General features: G+C 37.7%; 1 protein-coding gene across 1 annotated transcript; it reads right to left on the reverse strand.

Moving 5' to 3' along the window:
- Positions 1-1388: 1388 nt before the first annotated feature.
- On the reverse strand, positions 1389-19611 carry TMBIM4 (transmembrane BAX inhibitor motif containing 4). Its single transcript, XM_082351306.1, has 7 exons — positions 19431-19611; positions 11482-11590; positions 10012-10117; positions 8725-8758; positions 6279-6396; positions 2188-2233; positions 1389-1651 (listed from the first exon to the last, which is right to left on the reverse strand). Exons 1-7 carry the CDS (start codon positions 19525-19527, stop codon positions 1445-1447), a joined length of 717 nt encoding a protein of 238 aa, XP_082207432.1. The 5' UTR covers positions 19528-19611; the 3' UTR covers positions 1389-1444.
- Between the last annotated feature and the right edge of the window lie 2608 nt (positions 19612-22219).

Below are 22219 nucleotides of genomic sequence, written 5' to 3' on the forward strand. Positions count from 1 at the left end.
GTCTGTCTCAGTCTATTCGGGCAGCCAAAACAAAACACTAGAGACTGGGTGCTTTATAAACAACAGAAATTTCTCTCTCACAGTTCTAGAGGCTGGGAAGTTTAGCAGGCATATTTGGTGTCTAGTTTAAAGGCCCTCTTCCTGGTTCATAGACTGTGTCTTTTCGCCATCACCTCATGTGGCAGAAAGAGTAAGGGATCTCTGTGGGGTCTCTTTTATAAGAGCACTAATCCCATTCATGAAAACTCCACCCTCATGACCTATAAGCACATCCCAAAAGCCCTACCTCCTCATACCATCACAAGTGGGCATTAGGTTTCAACAAATTATTTGGGGGGACACAAACATTAGGAGCACTGCAAAGTTCTAAGTCCTAGTACCTCAGAATGTGACTGTATTTGGACATAGAATCTTTATAAAGAGGTAATTAAAGTAAAATGAGGTCATTAGGATGGGCCCTAATCCAATATGACTGGTGTCCTTATAAGATGAGGAAATCTGGACACAGACAAGTACAGAGAGAAGTCCACGTGAAGACGGAGATGACCATCTACCGGCCAAGAGAGAGACCTCAGAAGAAACCAACCCTGCCGACACCCTGACCTCAGACTTCTAACCTCCAGAACTGTAATAAAATAAATTTCTGTTTAAGCCACGCAGTCTTCGGTGCTTTGGTACTTTGTTATGACACCCTAGCCAACTAATGCAGTCAGGAATTTACCAGTTTCATTGGTCACTGGTATACTGCTATAATTTTTAAATGAAACCTATACTTTAGAAAACTAATAATATTAAATTAAATTTTATGTCAAAATATCTGTCAAGCAGAATTTTAATTTTTTTTTTTAATGCTATTCTTGTCTGCTTACATTCTTTTTATGTATGTATGTATGTATGTATGTATGTATGTATGTATGTATGTATGGCTGTGTTGGGTCTTCGTTTCTGTGCGAGGGCTTTCTCTAGTTGCGGCAAGTGGGGGCCACTCTTCATCGCGGTGCGCGGTCCTTTCGCTGTCGCAGCCTCTCTTGTTGCGGAGCACAGGCTCCAGACGCGCAGGCTCAGTAACTGTGGCTCACGAGCCGAGTTGCTCCGCGGCATGTGGGATCTTCCCAGACCAGGGCTCGAACCCGTGTCCCCTGCATTGGCAGGCAGATTCTCAACCACTGTGCCACCAGGGAAGCCCCTTAATTTTTAATATATCATTTTATAATGAAATGTCATTAACATTTTAATATAATTTTATTATAATACTGAATAATTCGCTGGAATTTATCTTTTATACTTTTTCCTTTTTAAATAAGATTAAAATCTCCTAGTAAAAGGAGATTTATACTTTATAATATAGTACATGGCTTACAAATAAAATCTTAAAAGTATTTAATAGTTAGTTATATCTCAAACTTTATTACTTAATGAATCAGTTTCTATATACTGCTTTCAATCACTTTTTATTAACTGCTTCCAAAACCCGCAACAGGTGCAAGAATAGATTGATGATATCCAAGTAGAGGCTGATGGCAGCTAGTACATACTCTTCAGGTGACAGCCTATGCATCAAGGAGTGTGTGTCATAGATGATGAATCCACAGAAAAGAAGGGCTCCTATAGCAGCCAAGACCAATTCCACTGTCTCACTGTAAAAAAATAACTATAGGCAAGAGATTAAAATAATAATTTTATATTTAAAAACAGCATTAAGAATACTTAAGTTACTTGCTCTTAAGTTACATATTCTACATATGTATTTAATAATTCTGTACAACTTTGAATACAAATGTTAAAAGTAGAAAAAGGCAAGGCAGGTCCACTACTGTTGTATGAAAGGGTGAATGGATAAACCAATGGATATCCTCCTTTTATTAAATTACCCACCTGACTTTGAACAGTAGCATTCTGAATATAAATAATTTAAAATATATTTCTTATTCAGAATTACATGTGCCACTTGAAGGTTAGCAATTACAAGTGAGGGCCTCTTTCTATGTAATTTAACTCATTTGTTCATTCATCTTCCTTTCAATCAATAATATTGGCATAAGACCTTGATTTTTTAAAATGTCATTTAAAAATCATTCTACATACAAATGTTCCCAGATAATTATAACCAAGTGTCTGACCATAAGATGCTTCTTACAGCTTTTTGAGATTATTTATATTTCAAGTTACCATCCTAAAACAACTTACCTTCAAGATTCCTGACAAGCACAAAATCCACAAAGTAGCAAATAGTCTATAAAAACAAAATATTAATAATTTAGAATATTGTTCCTAACCAAAAAACTTTGTAAACCCATTCAACATTTTCTGAAGAAATAAATCCATCCTGATATTTGCCAAAGAATAATTGAAATGTAAGAATTCTTTACTGTACAATGAATAGTGTAGAACACCCAGAAATGGAAAGAACAGGTATCTATTCAACATTTGTTTTTATGGTGTACAAAACTAGTTAAGAGTATCATTTTTAAAGTTTTCAATTGGAACATAAATATTGATATAAGCTAAAAATCATTCGAAGTATTTTAATTCTAGAGCTATAAAACTTCTAGAAAATCTATAAATGAACAAATGAAACAAAATTGCATTTTTAAACAAATAACAATAACAAATTATTCTGTGAACATGCATATCCATTAGAGTGACTGGGATTAACAACAGTTTAGACACTGAAGAAGATTATTGAACTTGAAAACAGCAACAGACACTAACCAGAATGAATTAGAGAAAAAAAAGACTAGAAAAAAAAAATGAACAGAGCACCAGTGAACTGTGGGACAACATCAAGAAGCTTAGCAAATATGTAGTTGGAGTCTCAAGAGAGAGGAGAAAGAAGGGGAATATAAAAATGTTTGAAGAAATAATGGCCAAAAATGTTCCAAATTTGATTAAAACTTTACACTGACAGATCCAAGAAGCAGAAGAAACATGACAAAAACACACCAAGGAATATCATAATCAGATTACTGAAAATGTTAATCATATTACTGAAAATTACGAAGAAAATGTTAAAGGTAGCTAGGGGATAAAAGACATATTATGTACAGAGGCACAAAGATAAAAAAGCAGACTTCTTGTCAGAACTACACAAGCCAGAATACAGTGGAGTGACATCTTTAGAGTATTGAAAGTAAGAAAAAACCCAAACCTAGAATTCTGCACCAGCAAAAATTACTCTCAAAAACAGAAGTAAAATGAAGATTTTTTTGCAGACACACAAAAGCTGACACCAACAGACCAGCACTATAAGAAACGTTAAAAGGAAATCCCTCAGACAGAAAAATATTAGACGGAAATTTGGATCTACACAAAGAAATGGAGAACAGAAACAGTAAATATGTGGGTGAACATAAAAGGCTTTGTCTATATTTTAAATCAAAGATTTAAAAATAAAAGAGCAAAAATAATAATAATAATGTATCATGAGGTTTATAACATATGTGGAACTAAGTTATGGCAACAATAGCACAAAGGTAGAAGAGAAGCAACCTAAGTATACTGTGCATGAAATGGTATATTCTTGAAGGCAGACTATGATGATTTAAAGGTGTGTACTGTAAAACCTAGAGCAAGCTCTATTTAAAAGAACTACAGCTAATAACTAATAAAGGAGATAAATAAAATTAAATAATCCAAAAGAAAAAGAGGAGAAAAGAAACAAAGTAACAAAGAATAGATAGGACAAACAGAAAGAAAACAAGTGGCAACAGAGTAGGCTTAAGTCCAACCATATCAATAATCACATTAAATATAAATGGTCTAAACAAGCCAATTAATAGCAGAGATGATCAGATTTGACAAAAAGTAAGATCCAACCATACGCTGCCTGTGAGAAAACGATTTTAACTCTAAAGACACAAATAAGCTAAATATAAAAGGATGGAAAAAGATATACCATGCTAACACAATCAATAGAAAGCTGGGGTGGCTATCTTAACAAAGTAGATTTTAGGGCAAGAATATTACCAGAGATAACCCCTTCATGATGATAAGGGGATCATCAAAAGGACATACAATCCTGAATATTTATGCATATAAAAACAGAGCTTCAAATAACATGAAGCAAAACTTACAGAACTAATAGGAGAAACAAACCAAGCCATACTTGTAGTTGGAGATTTCAACACCACTTTCAAATTAACTGATAGAATAAGCAGGCAGAAAATTAGTAAGCCTGCAGAAGACTTGAATAATGCTATCAAGCTACTTGACCTAATTGACATTTATTAAACACCATCTAACAACAGCAAAATATACATTCTCCTCTAGTACACAAAGAACATTTACCAAGATATCATAAAATGAATCTCAATAAATGCCAAAAGACTGAAATCATATAAAATATGTTCTTTAACAAGAATTAAATCAGAAATTAAACATACATAGTATTATAATCCACTTTGGTGAATCAAGGGCATGGTGAGATTCCAGCTCTCAGTTTTCTTGCTGGAATGGCCACTGAATTTCTTGGATACATCTGGTATACTTAAGTTAGACTGATGTATCTTGCCACCTCACCGTATAGATCCTTCAGGATTGAAAAGGATTCAGGACCTGCTTTTTCATGCTTAAACCCTAGGGAAACTCCAAAGCTTCTGCACCAAGGAGTATGGGGAAGGTGGTATGAAGAACTGTAAACCAACTGAAATTTTACCTACTTGTAAGCTAGTAAGTTAGTCTGGCAGAATTTCATGGATGTTAAGTAGAAGACATGCGACTCTTAGGTCTGAGATGAAGAGTGGTTTAATAACAGCAATAGCAGTAGCTGAAGAACAGGCATAGGAGACAGGTGTTGTGGGAATAAAGAAATGAAAGAAATAGAGGACAGAAGGTGAAGAAAGAAAATGAGACACTGATATTTAAGATTTCAGCAATGGAACAACCCCTAGTGATGACAATCACTACGATGTGATGTCTACGATGTGGACATGGCAGGAAGATGAAAGCTGCCTAAGTAGAAGAGGTCCAGAGATATCAAGAAGCCAAGGTGATGGATGGGCCTAAAATGCAGTTTGATGCTAACATCTTTAAAGCATGAGGGAGGCTTGACCAAAAAGGGAATGAGTAACAGTAATGAGCAAGAGTATGAAGCATACAGCCAGACAGCATAAACCTTAAAGCAATGAATGTCCAGCAGGCTGAGGAATAATGAAAGGAGCATTAGGGGACAGAAGCAGTTTTCAATACTAACCCCCCATCCCAAACAACGTAGGGTGTTGGGGAATAAGCAGCTAGAGAGCAGTGTTCTCAGGGAGGAATCGACTTTCAGCTGAGATAAGGAAGAAGAAAGAATTTATTCTGAAGAGGCTAAAATATAAGGAAGATATATAAGGAGTTCTAGAGACTACAGTAGAGTGGATGGGAGGAAGGGGTGCATATGGAGATTGGGATGGGAAGAAGAAGCAGAGAGAGAAACTACATATACAGCATAAATCATATATAACATACAAATATATAAAAAACATCCCCCGCCAACATACATATAAGACAGGAAAGGAAAAATAATGTTGCCTCTCCCTAAATCAAACTCCATTCTAATACAACTATAAGCATCCTGCACAATTGTCAGTGTTGGCTGACCAACTATATTTTACCCCCATAGAGACTTATGGTAATCTGGATTACCAGAAAAAAAGGGGGAGGAAAGAAAGTTTTGTAAAACTAGACCACTTGTAAATTTTTAGTGTTGTAACCGGAAAAAGAACAGAAAGTGTTTGAGTGATTATGTGCCAACAGAAGGCCATTGTGAACTGAGGAAAGAGTCTATGCATTCTTATCAAGGTGAGGGTGATACAGTACCATTATCCTAGTATAAAAAGGATCATTCCCTATATTAATTAGTTTGAAGAATGATACAGGTTAATTTAGATGGATCAAAAAGATTTTAAAGTTCATGCAGACTCCTGGGTCACAATTACCTTGCTTTTGCCACAAAGATGTAGATGGTAACATTTGGTAACATTTATGCTAAGACAAAGATCTAAATAATTTAGGTAAATTTCATACCATTTATAAAGCATGCAAGCCTAGCCTCTCCAGAAGGCTTAAATTTTTTCGCATTCACTTCCCTTTCAATACGGGGGAAGCAAAAGACTCAAAGCCACTTTCCATCTCCTAGCATGCTCTGGGAGAGTAGGGCCTGGCCCTAGTACTCAAAGGGATGACCTCTCATTACCCTCCATTTTTAAAGTATCCAAAGCTAACAGTATAGAACTTCTCTCAAAACTAGGTAATACTAAATATACTTATCTATCATAACCATGATATATATAACTTACCCTGCTCCAAATTTGCTGAAATCTCTCTTAGATTGTAGAGTACATACAGTCAAACCAAGAAATACTGCAGTAGTCAGTATAAAAGCTTGCAGAACAATATACACGTCATAGAAGGTAACTGTAAAATTACAAAACAGTGATTTAAAATACATATAAACATACTCAATATAAAAGTTTTTTTCTAGTGGGAAGCAGCCACATAGCACAGGGAGATCAGCTCGGTGCTTTGTGACCACCCAGAGGGGTGGGATAGGAAGGGTGGGAGGGAGACGCAAGAGGGAGGAGATATGGGGATATATGTATATGTATAGCTGATTCACTTTGTTATAAAGCAGAAACTAACACACCATTGTAAAGCAATTATACCCCAATAAAGATGTTAAAAAAAAAAAGTATTGGTTTCTTTGTACACTTGAAACTAATAAAATTTTATAAATCAACTATACTTCAATTTTTTAAAAAAAGAAATATTAGTGTATGGGAGGATGTAAAAAAAGAAAGTTTTTTTTCTGTCATATAACAGAAATGCCTTATTTTGTCCTGTACTACTTGCTAATAAAAACAATTATGGAAAGATTCTTTATTCAGTCTTCAATACTGGTACAGTAAAACCACACCCATAGTGCAATAAACAGGCTCCAAAATATACAACATAAGGGGTCACGTTATTATGAAGTTAAAGAAATGACTAGAGAGATATCACACAGCTAGTTGGTTTAGGAGTTTGGGGGATATGGTGAAATGATTCTCACCCATTTCTGTCCCCACTGCAGTTTATCACCATAGTTGACAGTGGTGACTGTCAACTCTGGCTTAAATATCAATAGGATATTCTATAACAACCTAATTGGGAAAAGAATTTGAAAAAGAATAGATACATGTATATCTATAACTGAATCACTTTGTTGTACACCTGAAACTAACACAACATTGTTAATCAACTATACTCCAATATAAAATAAAAAGTTGAAAAAAAATATATATATATATCAGTAGGGATGGTTCTGGGTCCTGTGGCTGGCTGGGAATTCCCAGGCAAGAAAAATATTGGGGCTGTCTGGGGCTGTCTGCCGTTTACCAACACCATAGGGAACAGAAACCAACCACTAATTGCTTTATATCCAAATCTGCATTATCTTGGAGTACGTTGTTGGGGGTTTACTGAATATATATCGAATTCCCTTCTGAAGTTTTAGAATGACCATCTGGATTGACTATGGCTACTGTAGTACAACTGCTTAACATTTTAACAGAATACTAAATTATAACCTCTTTAAAGGAAATTAAGTACTTTGAACCCAAAACCATTTAAGTAATTTTTAATTTGAGGGGGATTAATTATCCAGTTCTTTCTATTCCTAAATGCTAACTAATTGGACTTTCTCTACTTATGCCATTACAGGGTTAGGAAGATGAACAAAGAAAAGGTAAACCATGAAATCACTTTTGCTTCTCATTAGAAATTTCAGTGTAAGATTAGGTGGATTCCTATAACCCTGAAATAAATCTCTCTCCTACATCCCTTACAAATGGTGGGAGCCAGAGACGACAGAGATGGACTTGATAGTAACATTAATAGTAAGTAACATTAACAGATAATAACACTAATAATAAGTAAATATTAATAATACTTCCTTTCTATGCTGAGAAATTTCAATCCTATTTTTTTTAGTTGTTATTATTATTTATTTATATTCTGATTCTTTTATAAAAGAGATGAATTACCAAAAAATAGATTCAATAAAACTGGCATAAAAAAGTTAAAAACAGTAATGACAAAATAGGAAGAGATAAATATATTAACAATAAGGATCAACAATTTACTGTTATTGAGAGTAATAGTCAATTCTGATCTTTTTGGTATGCCAGATTAATCATTTTGAGTCAATCAGAATTTTTATTGTTAATAAATCACAAAACTTTTTACTTGAGGCATTACATAGAGTACATCAAGTAACTATAACAGATGCTTCCTTTTAAATATATATTTAACACAAAATACAAAACAGAAATGAACAGTTTCTTGTAGTGCCGTTTGATAAAATATGAGGATATAATAATAAAGCACCGTTCAATGCAGACAATTTGAGATACTGAGCTTATGTGATGAAAGTACATGGCTCCAAACATGTTATCAGTTCTTCTAAGCTCCCTTTAAATAAGGGAAAAGATTAGCTATGGTTGTCTTATTTTCACAAATGGATAAACAAAATGAATATTGTTCTTATTCCTATTGTTTTCCTAATTCTTTTCCACTTCCTCTAAACTCAGTTAACTACACAAACATTTAATTTTTGCTTATATTTTAGGAATTCTTCATCCTATGCCATATTTTTTAATATGACATTCCATGATGGTAAGCTTTAGCCCCAAACACGTTTTTATCCAAAACATTTACCCACATTAAAAAGTTACTGTAACATATGGAAGCACAATTATGGCTTACCAACGAAGGCCACAGTCAGAGCTTCCAACAGTGTCTAAGAAAAAGAAATTGAAATTACATAGGTGCATGTAAAATTTATACTATGTTATGTACATGTTCTAATTTCCAGGAGTTCAATGTGATTCCATATGCATGATCTCATTTTAGCTTCAGAGCAGCCTTGTGAAGTATATGGGACAGATAATAAGCCCACCATAATGAAAATGAGACCTCAATGTATTAAGTGAGAATATTCAGAATTCTTTTTTTTTTTGGCTGTGCAGCACAGCTTGCAGGATCTTAGTTCGCTGACCAGGGACTGAACCCAGGCCACGGCAGTGAAAACACCAAGTCCTAACCACTGGATCGCCAGGGAACTCCTGTGAGAATATTTAGATTCTAACTGTGAGCCCATTACTCCTTGAACTCAACTAGATTTTTCATATCTGTAACAGGAAGATTCTAAAAGTAATACAGAAAATTCTATTTTTCTCACTCACTACAATGTAAATAAAAATGAAACTGCAAATCATATGCACATTTATAAAAACCTCACTACCTCACACAAACAAACACAAGAAGAATAAAATATTTAAGTAGTACTTTGGTGTGGCAGAGTCTTGAAACTGTCTCTGAATATTCTTTTTTTTCTTTCTTCCTTAGTAACAGAATTTTTGCTTCAACACACAACTGTTCAGATTAATCATTACATTTTTCAGCCTCCCTTGCAGCTAGATCTGGTCACAAGACTATATTCTAGTCAACAGAATGTGAGCAGAGAGGCATACAACTTCAAAAAGCAAAAAGGCTTGCTCTCTCCTTTCTCTCTTCATTTTTTTAAATAAATGGATAGAATGTAGATATGGTGGTGAGCTATCTTATACCATGCAACACTTTAGAAATGTCTGAACCATAGCAGATGGATGGGCCCCTGAGAAGTTCCCTAAACAGTCACTCAGATTTTTATATGAAAGAGAAGTAAACCATCTTGCTTAAGCCATTGTTATTTTGTCATTGTTTAAGCCATGTCAAAAGTAGCTAAACTCATATCCTAAATAAGAGTTAGGGATATTGAGCTTCATCCTCTAGCTTCTCTTTCCCCTTAATTACATATCTTTGTTTTACATGCTTACTCTAGTTAGATTTTATCTGATAGAAGATTATCATAAAGGTAAAGCCTTGAATTTTTTTAAAAAACTCATTAATTTCGTTCTGTTACTGTAACATATGTATATGCATTCAATTAAATAAATAAATTTAAAACTCAGGAATAAATGTTAAAGGAACAGATATTGCCAAAGTACTCACAAATCCAAAAAGCAGGTACAGGTTAAGGGGATGCTTATGTCTGTTTAAAGTCAAGGCGAAAATCAAACCCAAAGATCCAAGGGCACACACCAAAATTAAGGCAGGACTGAAAGACAAAAAATTAAATCATTCTCAAGTTAAAAAATACTACAGTCTTATGCAATTTAATAAAATTTGTCTATGTATTTGTGAAAGTACAGGAAAAAAAAATCTGAAAGGATCTACACCAAACTGTCAAAAGAAATTATTTTTCCATGGGGTAAATTTGAGGACTGTGAGATGGGGAGGAGCAGGAAGACAAAGAATCTTCCCCACAGGTACTTCCCTGGTGGCGCAGTGGTTAAGAATCCACCTGCCAATGCAGGGGACATAGGTTCGAGCCCTGGTCCGGAAAGATCCCACATGCCTCAGAGCAATAAGCCCGTGCACCACAACTATTGAGCCTGCGCTCTAGAGCCTGTGAACCACAACTGCTGAGCCCACATGCCACAATTACTGAAGCCCGCAGGCTCCGCAAGAAAAGCCACTGCAATGAGAAGCCCACACACTGCAACAAAGAGTAGCCCCCATGCGTCGCAACTAGAGAAAGTCCGTGAGCAGCAACAAAGACCCAACGCAGCCAAAAATAAATTAATTTTAAAAAAACAAAAAGAAGAATCTTCCCCACAATGAATGGGGAAGACTTAGCCTTTTTACTTCATGAACTTCTAACATACTTGAATAATTTTTGCAATTAGCATACTGCTTTTTTAAACTAAAATACAATACATAAAAACTATTAAATAATAAACCAATTTTATACCTAACTACTTTTTTTAGGGTATTTACTATATAGCTGTAATTTAAATTAAAGAACTTTACTCCAAATAGCAAACTTATAGTTCAAGATTCCCCTTTCGTAAAGGGAGAATAGAAATTATCGACTTCTAAGAAAATATTCATTCTCTACTTTTCCTTTCCTTTAATATAAAGAACCTATATTACTTTTAGCCGTGGAAATAATTATTTTGGAGGTCAGATCTTAAACAAATTAGGGATGAATCATATGGAACTCCTTTGAAAACTTTTCAGTGAAATTTTCCTAGCTGTGAACCAACACTAAGGTAAGTTAAACTTTTTTCAAGTACCTTTACTTTTCAAGCACTGTCTTGGGCTTTGGGGACAGGGCATAAGTCTAATAAACACACAAAAAACTAAGACTTAAAAAAACTGCATACACAGTTAAAAATTCTTAATACTATTCCAGGAGATGAGGATTTAACCCTATGAAATTAAGCTAAAAAGTTTAGAGGTAAATACCATACTGTAGAACATTTTCCTTATCGAAACTTATTTACAAGAGTTAATAATAAACCTTTTTTACGTTCTAACCTTAAAAGTTAATAGAAAAAAAAAACTAACTGCTCATATTATGCCCTTTCAGTGATATGCAACGGCTGAAAATGATTCAGAACCATGTCATTACCTTACCTTTCATGAACAAATGTCCGTATAGAATCAAAGTATAAAAAAAACATGGATGTCACTGTAGTTAAGAGAACTTGCAGAGAAAGGATGCTGTAGACTTTTCTTAGAAAGGCTGAAAGAGAAAAAAGTGACACATGACTATTTTCTTAAGCATTTATCAGAGAACAGCAAGATCAAATTTCTTCTTAGAAACATTAAATTGTTATACGAATTCTTTTTTAAATCTTAATCCAAATAATGCAATCTGTAACTAAAACTAAAAACAAAAACAAAAACGCCTCCCAAAATATCAAAAATATTAAGTGATAACTATCCTCCAGGAAGCATGAGCTTAAAAAAAATTAAGTTAATGGTCCAGAATACAAATGTTTTCATCAAAATAAAAAGAAAACATTAAATGCATATTTGTAAAACATACAACAAAGCAAAAGATTAAAAACAGAACATTTTAAAGAACGAAGCTATGTTGAAACTGAAAAGCAGGAATAGAAAGCATATGGTTAGATATAAAATTAAAAGAGAAATCTTAATTTCCAAGCAATACAAATGTTTCCCCAAAATGAAATTCTCCATAAAAGGCAAACAATATTTAAACTTACTTTCACTCACCTATTTTTATTTCTCACTTCTAGTACCTTTACCTCTAGTTTCTATATAAGAAATTCTTACTTTCAAAATATTACCGACATCCATATATCAACTCCAAGGCCTAATGATCTAAAAATACTTATTAACGTCTTCTGAGCTACAGACATCATAAATGATACAGTGAACACCCAACTCACCACCAGCTTCAGAAATAAAACATTAACAACAGTTCCCACTTCTCCTTAACAAACTGCTAATCATCTTTCAAGATTCTCCCTTTCTCAGGACTTCCCTAGTGGTCCATTGGTTAAGACTCGGCACTTCCACTGCAGGGGGCCTGGGCTCGATCCCTGGTCAGGGAACTAGATCTGGCATGCCACAATTAAGAGCCTGCATGCCACAACTATAAGATCCCGCAGGCCGCAACTAAGACCCGACGCAGCCTAACAAATAAATAATAAATGTTTAAAAAAAAAAATTCAGCCTTTCTCAGTTCCCCAGTCTGAATTAAATGGTCCTCTTCATGTTCCCAAGGGACCCTAAATATACTTCTAGTCACTTTATTTTATAGTGATAAGTCTACTTGTCTTTCACTATTAGACTATAAAGACTAAAAAGCTCCCTAATAATAGGATAATATTCATTTTTATACTCCTAGCACCCAGCCAAGGAGTTGGCACAAAATAAATACTCATTAAATTTTATTTGCTTTTAAATAAACTTATATTGAATTAATGAAAAGTGAGGGAATTAATGCCAGTCAGGGAACAGGTCTTATTCTGAAACAATAATGGAGCCACATAACTTCTATAGAGCATTGTTCTTAGGCAAGAAAAACACTACTGAATGACTTTTACCCAACAAAAGATGTGATATTGTCTCTTGACTCTCATGACAAGGCGAATATGATAAATGTTCTCTTTGAAAAAAATTCCTACCAAAGACCTGGTTCCTCAAGGAATGATGAAGTGCTTTGACGGCATGTCTGCCAAATATCGAGTAATAAATATTTTATAAGAATAAGGGAATTTTCATAAATACTAAAGATTTAATTCTTAAAGGCCCCGCAATTAAATCTTAATCAGTGTTTCCTTCTGGCACCCTTTCCAAAACATACAGTGAGTTTTTCCTCATGTCTTAAACAGGTTTTAATGAACGTATATCGTAACCAGTGACTCACAGTCACAGTGAGAATCAGTCACTGATTCACAGTGAGAATCAGTCCCACTTTGGCAGAGGTAATCTTGAACAAAAAGGAGATAAATAGTGTTCATTTCCACAACCAATCTACAACTTACTTTCTTAAAAAGGCCCTGATGTCTGCAAGCTTTGGGAAGTCGTTTCCGCCTTTTTCACAAAAGCAAAGAATCTGCCATAGACAATGTTATTTGGGCTATGTTTCCGCAAATTTAATTCTAAGCCAAAGGTCAAACCATTATTCCCCCAAGGGATTTTCTGGACTGTAAAAAAATCATATTCTTTACTTTTGATACCCTACAATGTACCTTATGTAACTCAAATCCACTGCACATAATATATATTCTCAGTTAAGCAGTGAAAGTCAATGTTAATCCTTAACATTTTATGGACCTGTTCTACAGTCAAAACAGTGTGTTTAATGTTTATTTGTATATGTGCGTGTGCACAAGTGCATATGTGATAAAAGACTGAAAGAATACAAGTGAAGGTGTTAATAATGGTTTTCTTTGGGCAGTATGACTGAAGGTGATTTCCATGTTCAGTTCTTTGTTAATCTGTGTTTTTTTAATATATCACCAATAAATATTTATTACTTTTGTAATAGAAAAACATTTTAAAGAAACCTATGCAGGGGGCTTCACTGGTGGCGCAGTGGTTAAGAATCCACCTGCCAATGCAGGGGACACGGGTTCAAGCCCTGGTCCGGGAAGATCCCACATGCCGCGGAGCAACTAAGCCCGTGCGCCACAACTACTGAGCCTGCGCTCTAGGGCCCGCGAGCCACAACTACTGAAGCCCGTGCACCTAGAGCCCGTGGTTCGCAACAAGAGAAGCCACCGCAACGAGAAGCCCACGCACCGCAACGAAGAGTAGCCCCCGCTCGCCGCAACTAGAGAAAGCCCACACGCAGCAATGAAGACCCAATGCGGCCAAAAATAAAATAAATCAAAAAAAAAAAAAAGAAACCTATGCTAAGCCAATAAATTCATCATAAAAATAATCCTTATGCAGATACTCTAGATCACAGCTTTTCTATACTCTTCAAAAACGAGAACTTAAATCAAATCTCACAAAAAGTAACACCTGACACCCATTTTGAATAACTAACATAAAAAGTGGCAAAAGATATACATACGCAGTTCACAGGGAAAAATAGAAGATCTGATATGAAAAGAAAACAAGCCAAACAGCAATCTTTCAATTTTTTTCTTTTTTTTTTGAGTCCTAATTTCTCCCCTTCTACTTCTCCCCTTTCTACTCAAACTTAACAGGCTAAACCAGGAACTCTTCATTTCTACCCAATCTGTAACCAGCACCAACATCCCCCAAGCCAAAAATGTAGGAGTCATCTCTCATTCCCCTCCCTTTTCCCAACCCATCAACAACTACCATAGCTTCCACCTGCAAAGTCGACCACCTCTTCGGTCTCCTCTGCAGCCTCTCCAGTCTTATGATCTCTCACCTGGACTGTTAGAGCAGCCTTCTAATTGGGCTCTACGCTTTCACTGGTCCCACCTGTAGTCCCAACCCATTCTCCACAGCTGTCAGCAATCTTTTTGTAAAGTAATCCGTATCACGTGACTCCCTGCTTAACTACTTTTAATGGTTTCCCTTAAACTTAGAATAAAATTTTGAAGATTCTATGAGGCCTACAGGCCCTACATGACATGGAACGTCTCTAACCTCATCTCATACTACTCTTCTTTTTCCTCACCATGTATTACCCTCACTAGCCACCTTTCTGTTCCCCAAACATGCCAAATCCTTGCTGCTTCTGGGCCTTTGCCCTTGCTGTTTCCTCTGCCTGAAATGCCCTTATCATTCTTTACATGAAATGATGGTTTAACTTTTGACACTCCCTTCAAGTGACTCACTTCTAACAAAAAGAATAAGGCAGAAGTGGCAGTGTGTATTATTTCTAAGTCACAAAAGGCAACACCTGTCAACTATACCTCAATAAAAAAAATTTTAAGGCAATATGGCTATACCTACTTGCTCTTTCTTAGATCACTTGCTCTAGAGCAGCGTTTATCAACCTTTTTTTTGTCATTGCCCATCTAAGAAGCCTTCTGAACGTTTTTATCCTAATAGACCTCCAATAAAATGTTAATGCCACAGGGACTTCCCTGGCGGTCCAGTGGTTAGGACTCCACACTTTCACTGCTGAGGGCCCAGGTTCAATCCCTGGCCGGGGAACTAGGATCCCAAAAGCCACATGGCATGGCCAAATTAAAAAAAAAAATTTAATGCCACAAATATACTGTACATATGTTTATGTATCACAACTCTTTGGAAGGCTACAAGCCATTGAAATACCTGAGATTTTTTGCTCTCCACCTCAGGAACCAATTTTCACCCTCCTGGAGGCAATACTGTCCCCACTGAGAATGAACACTGTAGGAGAAGCCAGCTGCCAATGCTGTGAGAAATCTCAAGCAGCCCTCTGGAAAGATCCATGAGAAAGTGAGGTCTCCTGCCAACAGCCAGTGAGAAACTGAAGCCTTCTGCTAACAGTGATGTGAGTGAGCCTTCCTGCAAGCGCATTCTTCACCACCAGTCAGGACTTCAGACGACTGCAGCCTCAGCCAGCATCCTGACTACACCTATGACAAATCCTGAGCTAGAATCTCTCAGCTCCCTGGCTCCTAGAAACTGATAATAAACATTTATTCAAGCCACTAAGTTTTGTGGTAATTTGTTACACAGCAATAAAGACTAATACAGATTTTGGTACCTGGAAGTGGGATGCTGCTGTACCAAAAACCTCAAATATGGAAGAGGCTTTGGAACCAGGTAGTGGGTAGAAGTGGGTAGGTCTTTGCGGTAAAAGCTCAAAGAGCCTTGAAGAAACTATAGAAGGATGACGCCTTTACGGAGGCTGTAGGTAAGGACTTAAAGAGAGGAAAATCTTATGGAAACTGGAGGAAACAGAATCCTTGTTATGTACTGGCAAAAAATTTAGCAACACTGTCACCTGTGGGAACATGGAAAGTAGAAGATGTGCCTAATGAAGCAGTGATCAAAGTAAGGAGATTTCCAGACAGAGCATGCACTTGTTGCCTTCTCGCTGCTCATACTAAAATGCAAGAGATGACACAGCATGTGATTATAAAATCCTTTGTTAGAACCTCACAAAGGGACTTCCCTGGCGGTCCAGTGGTTAAGACTCTGCTTCCACTGCAGGGCGCACGAGTTCCAGCCCTGGTCAGGGAACTAAGATCCCGCATGCCACGTGGCGCGGCCAAAAAGAAAAGAAAACAAAACAAACCTCACAAATATCCAACATTGTACTTCAGAAAAAATCATTCAAACAATAGGGCTTCTGAGAGGCTTGAGGAAATAGTCACTCATCAGTCTCAGCCAAAACTCACTCTAACACATTTGGGTGTGGCTTTTATTTAATGGAGTGAACCTCAGTAAGAATCACAGGAGACCCACAAAGTTTTTTGAAGAATTTTATTGGCAAAAATACCACCAAATTATGCTTATCTTACCTTTGAATGTTGGGTGTGTGGATACAGGTAATTAAAAAATTCTTTAGTTCCACAGAGTCTGAGAGGAAATGTACTCAGAGGAGCTATACTTAAGGAACCATACCCAAGGAGCCTCATCCATACCTTTAGATGACAAGATTCTGAACTTTGAGCTGATGTTATGGTAGGATAAGACTTTTGGAGGGTCTTAGCTTGCATGTGGAAGAAAGAAAAATAATTTGTAGCCAGAGGGAAATAAATATGCCTGTAAGTTCTTTGACACATCTTCAAAAGGTGAGCCTAAATACCTTCCCCTTGAATGTGCACTGGACTTAGGAACTTGCTTCTAATAAATACAATAAGGAAGATGTGATGGTGTGTGGGACTGCCATGACTAGGTCATAAAAGACACTGCAGCTTCCTCGATGGTCTCTCACGGATTGCCTCCTCTTGAGGAAGCCAGCCACCATGCCCATGACATTCATGCAGCCTATGGAAAGGTCATGTGGCAAAGAACTAAGGCCTCTGTCAACATCTGCATGAATGAGGTTTCCAGGAAGCGGATCCTCCAGACCAGTCGAGCCCTAGCTGATTGCAGCCCCAGCCCACAGCTTGGGTGGACTCTCGAGACACCCTGCGCCAGAGCCACCTAGCTAAACCTCTCCCAGATTCTTGACTCTCAGAAACTGTGTGAGGTAATAACTATGTGTTGTTTTAAGTGTCTAAAATTTGGGGTAATTTTTAATAAAGCAATAGATAACTAATACACCTGGCTAGCTCCTTCCAATACAACACAACTGCCATCTCCTTTAAGAGTTCTTTTCCTGGCCGTTCCTGAACTAAAATTGCTGCTATTCTAGACCCTAGTGTCTACTCCATCACTGTTTCTTTTCTTCAGGGAACTTAGCACTGTTAGTAGTCTATTTGTTTGCTTGACTCTTTAGGGTCTATCTCCCCTACTCCTCCACCCAAATAACAACTCTAGAGAACTGAAATAGTATCTGGTTACTTCTATATCCCTAATATTGGTAGGGAGCCCAATAAAGTTGCGTAAACAAAGAAACACGCTCACCTTCACTCACCTAAAGAAATGTAGATTAAAATAAGATAACATGTTTTACCCACAACAAGAGTCAGTAAACTACAGCTAAGGGACAAACCCAGCACACCACCTGACCTTGTAGGCGTTACTGGGCACAGTCACACTGTCACGTGTGTGTCCTCTATAGCTGCTCTTGCACCAGGATGGCAGAGCTGTGCCACAATGTCCTTAGAACCCACAAAGCTGAAAATATTTACCATTTGGCCCTTTGTAGAAAATGTTTGCCAACCCCTGATCTACCAGATTGCCAGATACTAAAAAGTTTGATGATCTCAGTGTTGGTGAGGGTGCAATAATAGAAGTAATACAATGGAAAATTGTACTTTCCTCATATACAAATAATACAATGGAAAATCATTCAGCCTTAAAAAGGAAACTCTGACGCATGCTATAAAATGAACACACCCTGAAAATATGCTAATTGAAATATACTAGTCACAAAAAGACAAATACTGTATGAGTCCACTCATATGAAGTTATCTAGAGTGGTCAAATTCATAAAACAAAAAAGTAGAGCGGTGGGGCTCGGGAGAGGGGAAAGTGGCAAGTTGTTTGATGGGTACAGAGCTCCAGTTTTGCAAGATGAAAAAGTTCTGGTGATTAGTTGCATAACAATGTGAATATATTTAACACTACACACTGAACTGTACACTTAAAAATGGTTAAGATGCTATATTTTTAATGCTGTATGTATTTTACCACAATTTAAAATTTTTTTTTATTAAAAAAACTGAGTTCTATTGCCAAAATAGTTCCAAAATTCACTTCCAGAAACACAGATCAAGATTCTTAGCGCGTGAGCGCTTCATAAGTCCTCTCCCAGAATAAGTTCCAGCTGCCGGATAGGATGAAAATCTGCTGCAGCTTCTGTGATCAATTGGCTGAACTAGAGCAGACAATGAATTCCACTTACATGAAGCTGAGCATTTTAAATTCAAAATAATTTCTACCCGCTGGATATTACATAATAACTTATAACTAACATGGCATTTTGACTGACCTAGGAAACTTCCATTCCCAGCAACTGCCTCAACAATACTCACACCTATGTTGAGTTTTACGTCCTGCAGAGAGAAAACAGTAAACAAGATAGATACGGTCCCTGCCCTCACAGTTCTTACAATCCAGCAAAGAAGACAAGGACATGGAACCTGGAAACAAGTTCACACCCCCTAAACCAAAAACATCCAAGCAGATAACTCCATTCACGGGTACGTCACGACGATCACATAATAAACTTATTTTAGCCGAAAAAATAACCCTAGGTTTCTCTTAACTGAAAGATGCCACATTCAGGCTACTGAGGTTTTCAACTGTCCCCTTCTCCACCGAAGACAGGATTTAAGGCACGATGGGTTCAGGTTTCTGAGCGCACAGCTGGGGGACCACCTCCTCTCCCTCTGAGCCCCTGCGGAGGGAGAACGCTCTTCCTCGCAGCCGGCGGGGCCGGCAGGAGAAGGAAAGTCTGCCCTCTGAACCCCAGGACACCGGCGCTCTCCCCCGAGCCCGGCCGGTGAGGATGCTCGCCTCAGAGGCCGGCGGCGCGGCGGGACTGACTAGGGGCGGCCGGGACGGGCCCGGCGACGTACCCATTCGGATGTGCACGTTGGCGGAGGCCACGCAGCTGCCATAGTTGAAGTCGTCCTCGATAGAGGAGCAGGGGTAGCGAGGGTCAGGGTCCGCCATGTCCGAACGGCACACCCAACCACCTTTCCGAGCTGAGACGACGCCAGCACAACAGCCTCCAAGCCACTTCCGGAGGAAGCGGTCCAGCCCCAACTAGCCGAGCGGCTGCGGCCGAGCCAAGCCCCAACTAATCGATGATCTCGCCTCAAAACTTCAGTTAGGCTGAGAAAAAGGAGATGGCTTCAGATGAGGGTGGGAGAGAAAACGAGTTACATTCTCGGCGTCATCTGAAGTGAAGGTTTTCTCAGATTTTCCTCCACAAGCTTCTTAAATCTTCTGACCTGGACAGTTGCTAAAAGTGATAAAAGCGAAGTCGCATTCATCCTTCAACAAATACCCATCTCATTCATATATTCTGTCAATAATCACACTAGGGAGACACTTAATTACATTATTTTTATTGAAGTATAGTTGATTTTATTTACACTATTTTTAATAATAACAATCCCTAAAATTATTGAGCACTTTCTATAAACCAGGCTTTCTTAATGAGATAATGTTTAATCCTGGAAGACAAGTCGGAGCCAACCAGGGAAGAGTGGAGTGATGTAGGTAGGTTCTCAAGGGACCAACATCTGCAAAGCGGCGGGGAGCAGGGAGCAAAGCTCAGTTTGAGTAGGGCACAGATGGCAAAGTATGAGGCTGAATAGATAAAGGCCAGATCACTGTCTGCCAAATGTAGAATACATTGTAGAGTCATGACCACAGCCAGGGAAGAAGGGATGTTGCTGTACTAATAAAAGAAATGATGGTGGCAAACACGATGGATCAGAGTGAATATTCATGGTATTGCTGTCATTCCAGTACAAAGATGAGGTGTAGATATACACAGAGTAATATCATCCCAGGATCCCTTGGAATTTTTTTGACGCATTTACTTTGATACACCCACATTTGCCATCCTCACTTTAACCATAACACTCAAAAGACTTAGCAAGTAGAACTCAGAATAGCTGTGGAACGGTCTATTCTGAAACTAAATCCTTAAACTTGATATTATTGGAAGCTTTTGTCTAAAGAACTAAACTCTGGGCTTCCCTGGTGGCGCAGTGGTTAAGAATCTGCCTGCCAATGCAGGGGACACAGGTTCGAGCCCTGCTCCAGGAAGATCCCACATGCTGCAGAGCAACTAAGCCCGTGCACCACAACTACTGAGCCTGCGCTCTAGAACCCGCGAGCCACAATTACTGAGCCTGCGTGCCACAACTACTGAAGCCTGCGTGCCTAGAGCCCCTGCTCCACAACAAGAGAAGCCACTGCAATGAGAAGCCCATGCACCGCAGAGAAGAGTAGCCCCCACTCACCACAACTAGAAGAAAGCCCACGCACAGCAATGCAGCCAAAAATAAATAAATAAAATAAAATAAATAACGAAAAAAAGGAACTAACCTCATTTCCATAAAGACAAGCAAAAAAAACTTACCTTTTATGATTTTACAGGCATTTCAAAAACACATTACTCATTTTAATACAAAGTCATAATAGGATTTATTATATAGAACTAACCAGAGTTGGACTGGGAACCCATCATTTTTTTTTTTTTTAATGTCATACTCTTTTGCTTTTATTTTATTTTATTTTATTTATTTATTTTTTATTTTTGGCTGTGTTAGGTCTTTGTTGCTGCGCTCCAGCTTTTCTCTAGTTGCAGCGAGCGGGGGCTACTTTTCGTTGCAGTGCACAGGCTTATTGCGGTGGCTTCTCCTGTTGCAGAGCATGGGCTCTAGGCACGCGGGCTTCAGTAGTTGTGGCTTGTGGGCTCCGTAATTGTGGCTCACAGGCTCTAGAGCACAGGCTCAGTAGTTGTGGCAGACGAGCTTAGCTGCTCTGCAGCATGTGGGTTCTTCCTGGACCAGGGCTCAAACCCGTGTCCCCTGAATTGGCAGGTGGATTCTTAACCACTGCGCCACCAGGAAAGTCCAAACCCATTGTCTTATTGACTAAAAGCACCATCAGCAAAGTTTGATCTCCTACCTCTTACCATTTACAAAAAGTAAATTTCAGATGGATTGTGGATCTAAATGTGAAAGACAAAACAATAAAACTTTGAGAAGATGATATATAGGAAAATATCTTTATGATTTGGAGGAAAGAAAAGATTTCTGAAACCAGATACAAGCTAGCAGTTAACCCCAAAGGAGAAGATTGACAAACTAAACTATATTAAAATGAGGAACTTCTAGTAATCAAAATACACTATAAGAGAGTAAAAGCAAGTCACAGAACAGAGGAAGATATTTGCTACCCATGTAATGTACATAATGCTTCTTTCCAGAATATAAAAACAATTGTTACAAATCAAGAAAAAAGACAGGCAGCCAACAGAAAAATAGGCATACAGGCATCACACTCACACACACACACACACACACACACACTAAATGACTAATACACATATAAAAAGATGCTTACCCTCAATGTTCAGAGAAATGCACATCAGTGCCACAATGAGATATCTCTACACATTCACCAAATGACTAAAGTTAAGAGGTTGACAATACCAAGTGTTGAAAAGGTTGTGGATTAACTGGAACTCTTAAACTAGAACTGGCGTCATAGGCATGTAACCTGTACAATTGCATAGGGCCCTGCTTTCAGAAGGACCTTGCATTTGACTTAATGTTCAACTGTCGCCATTTTGCAATTCTTCATAATTTTTCCTTTGAACTTGTGTTTTATAGGTGAAAGCACA

The sequence above is a fragment of the Balaenoptera borealis genome (genome assembly GCF_965194805.1).
Source record: "Balaenoptera borealis genome assembly, chromosome: 13".
Taxonomy (NCBI): Eukaryota; Metazoa; Chordata; class Mammalia; order Artiodactyla; family Balaenopteridae; genus Balaenoptera; species Balaenoptera borealis.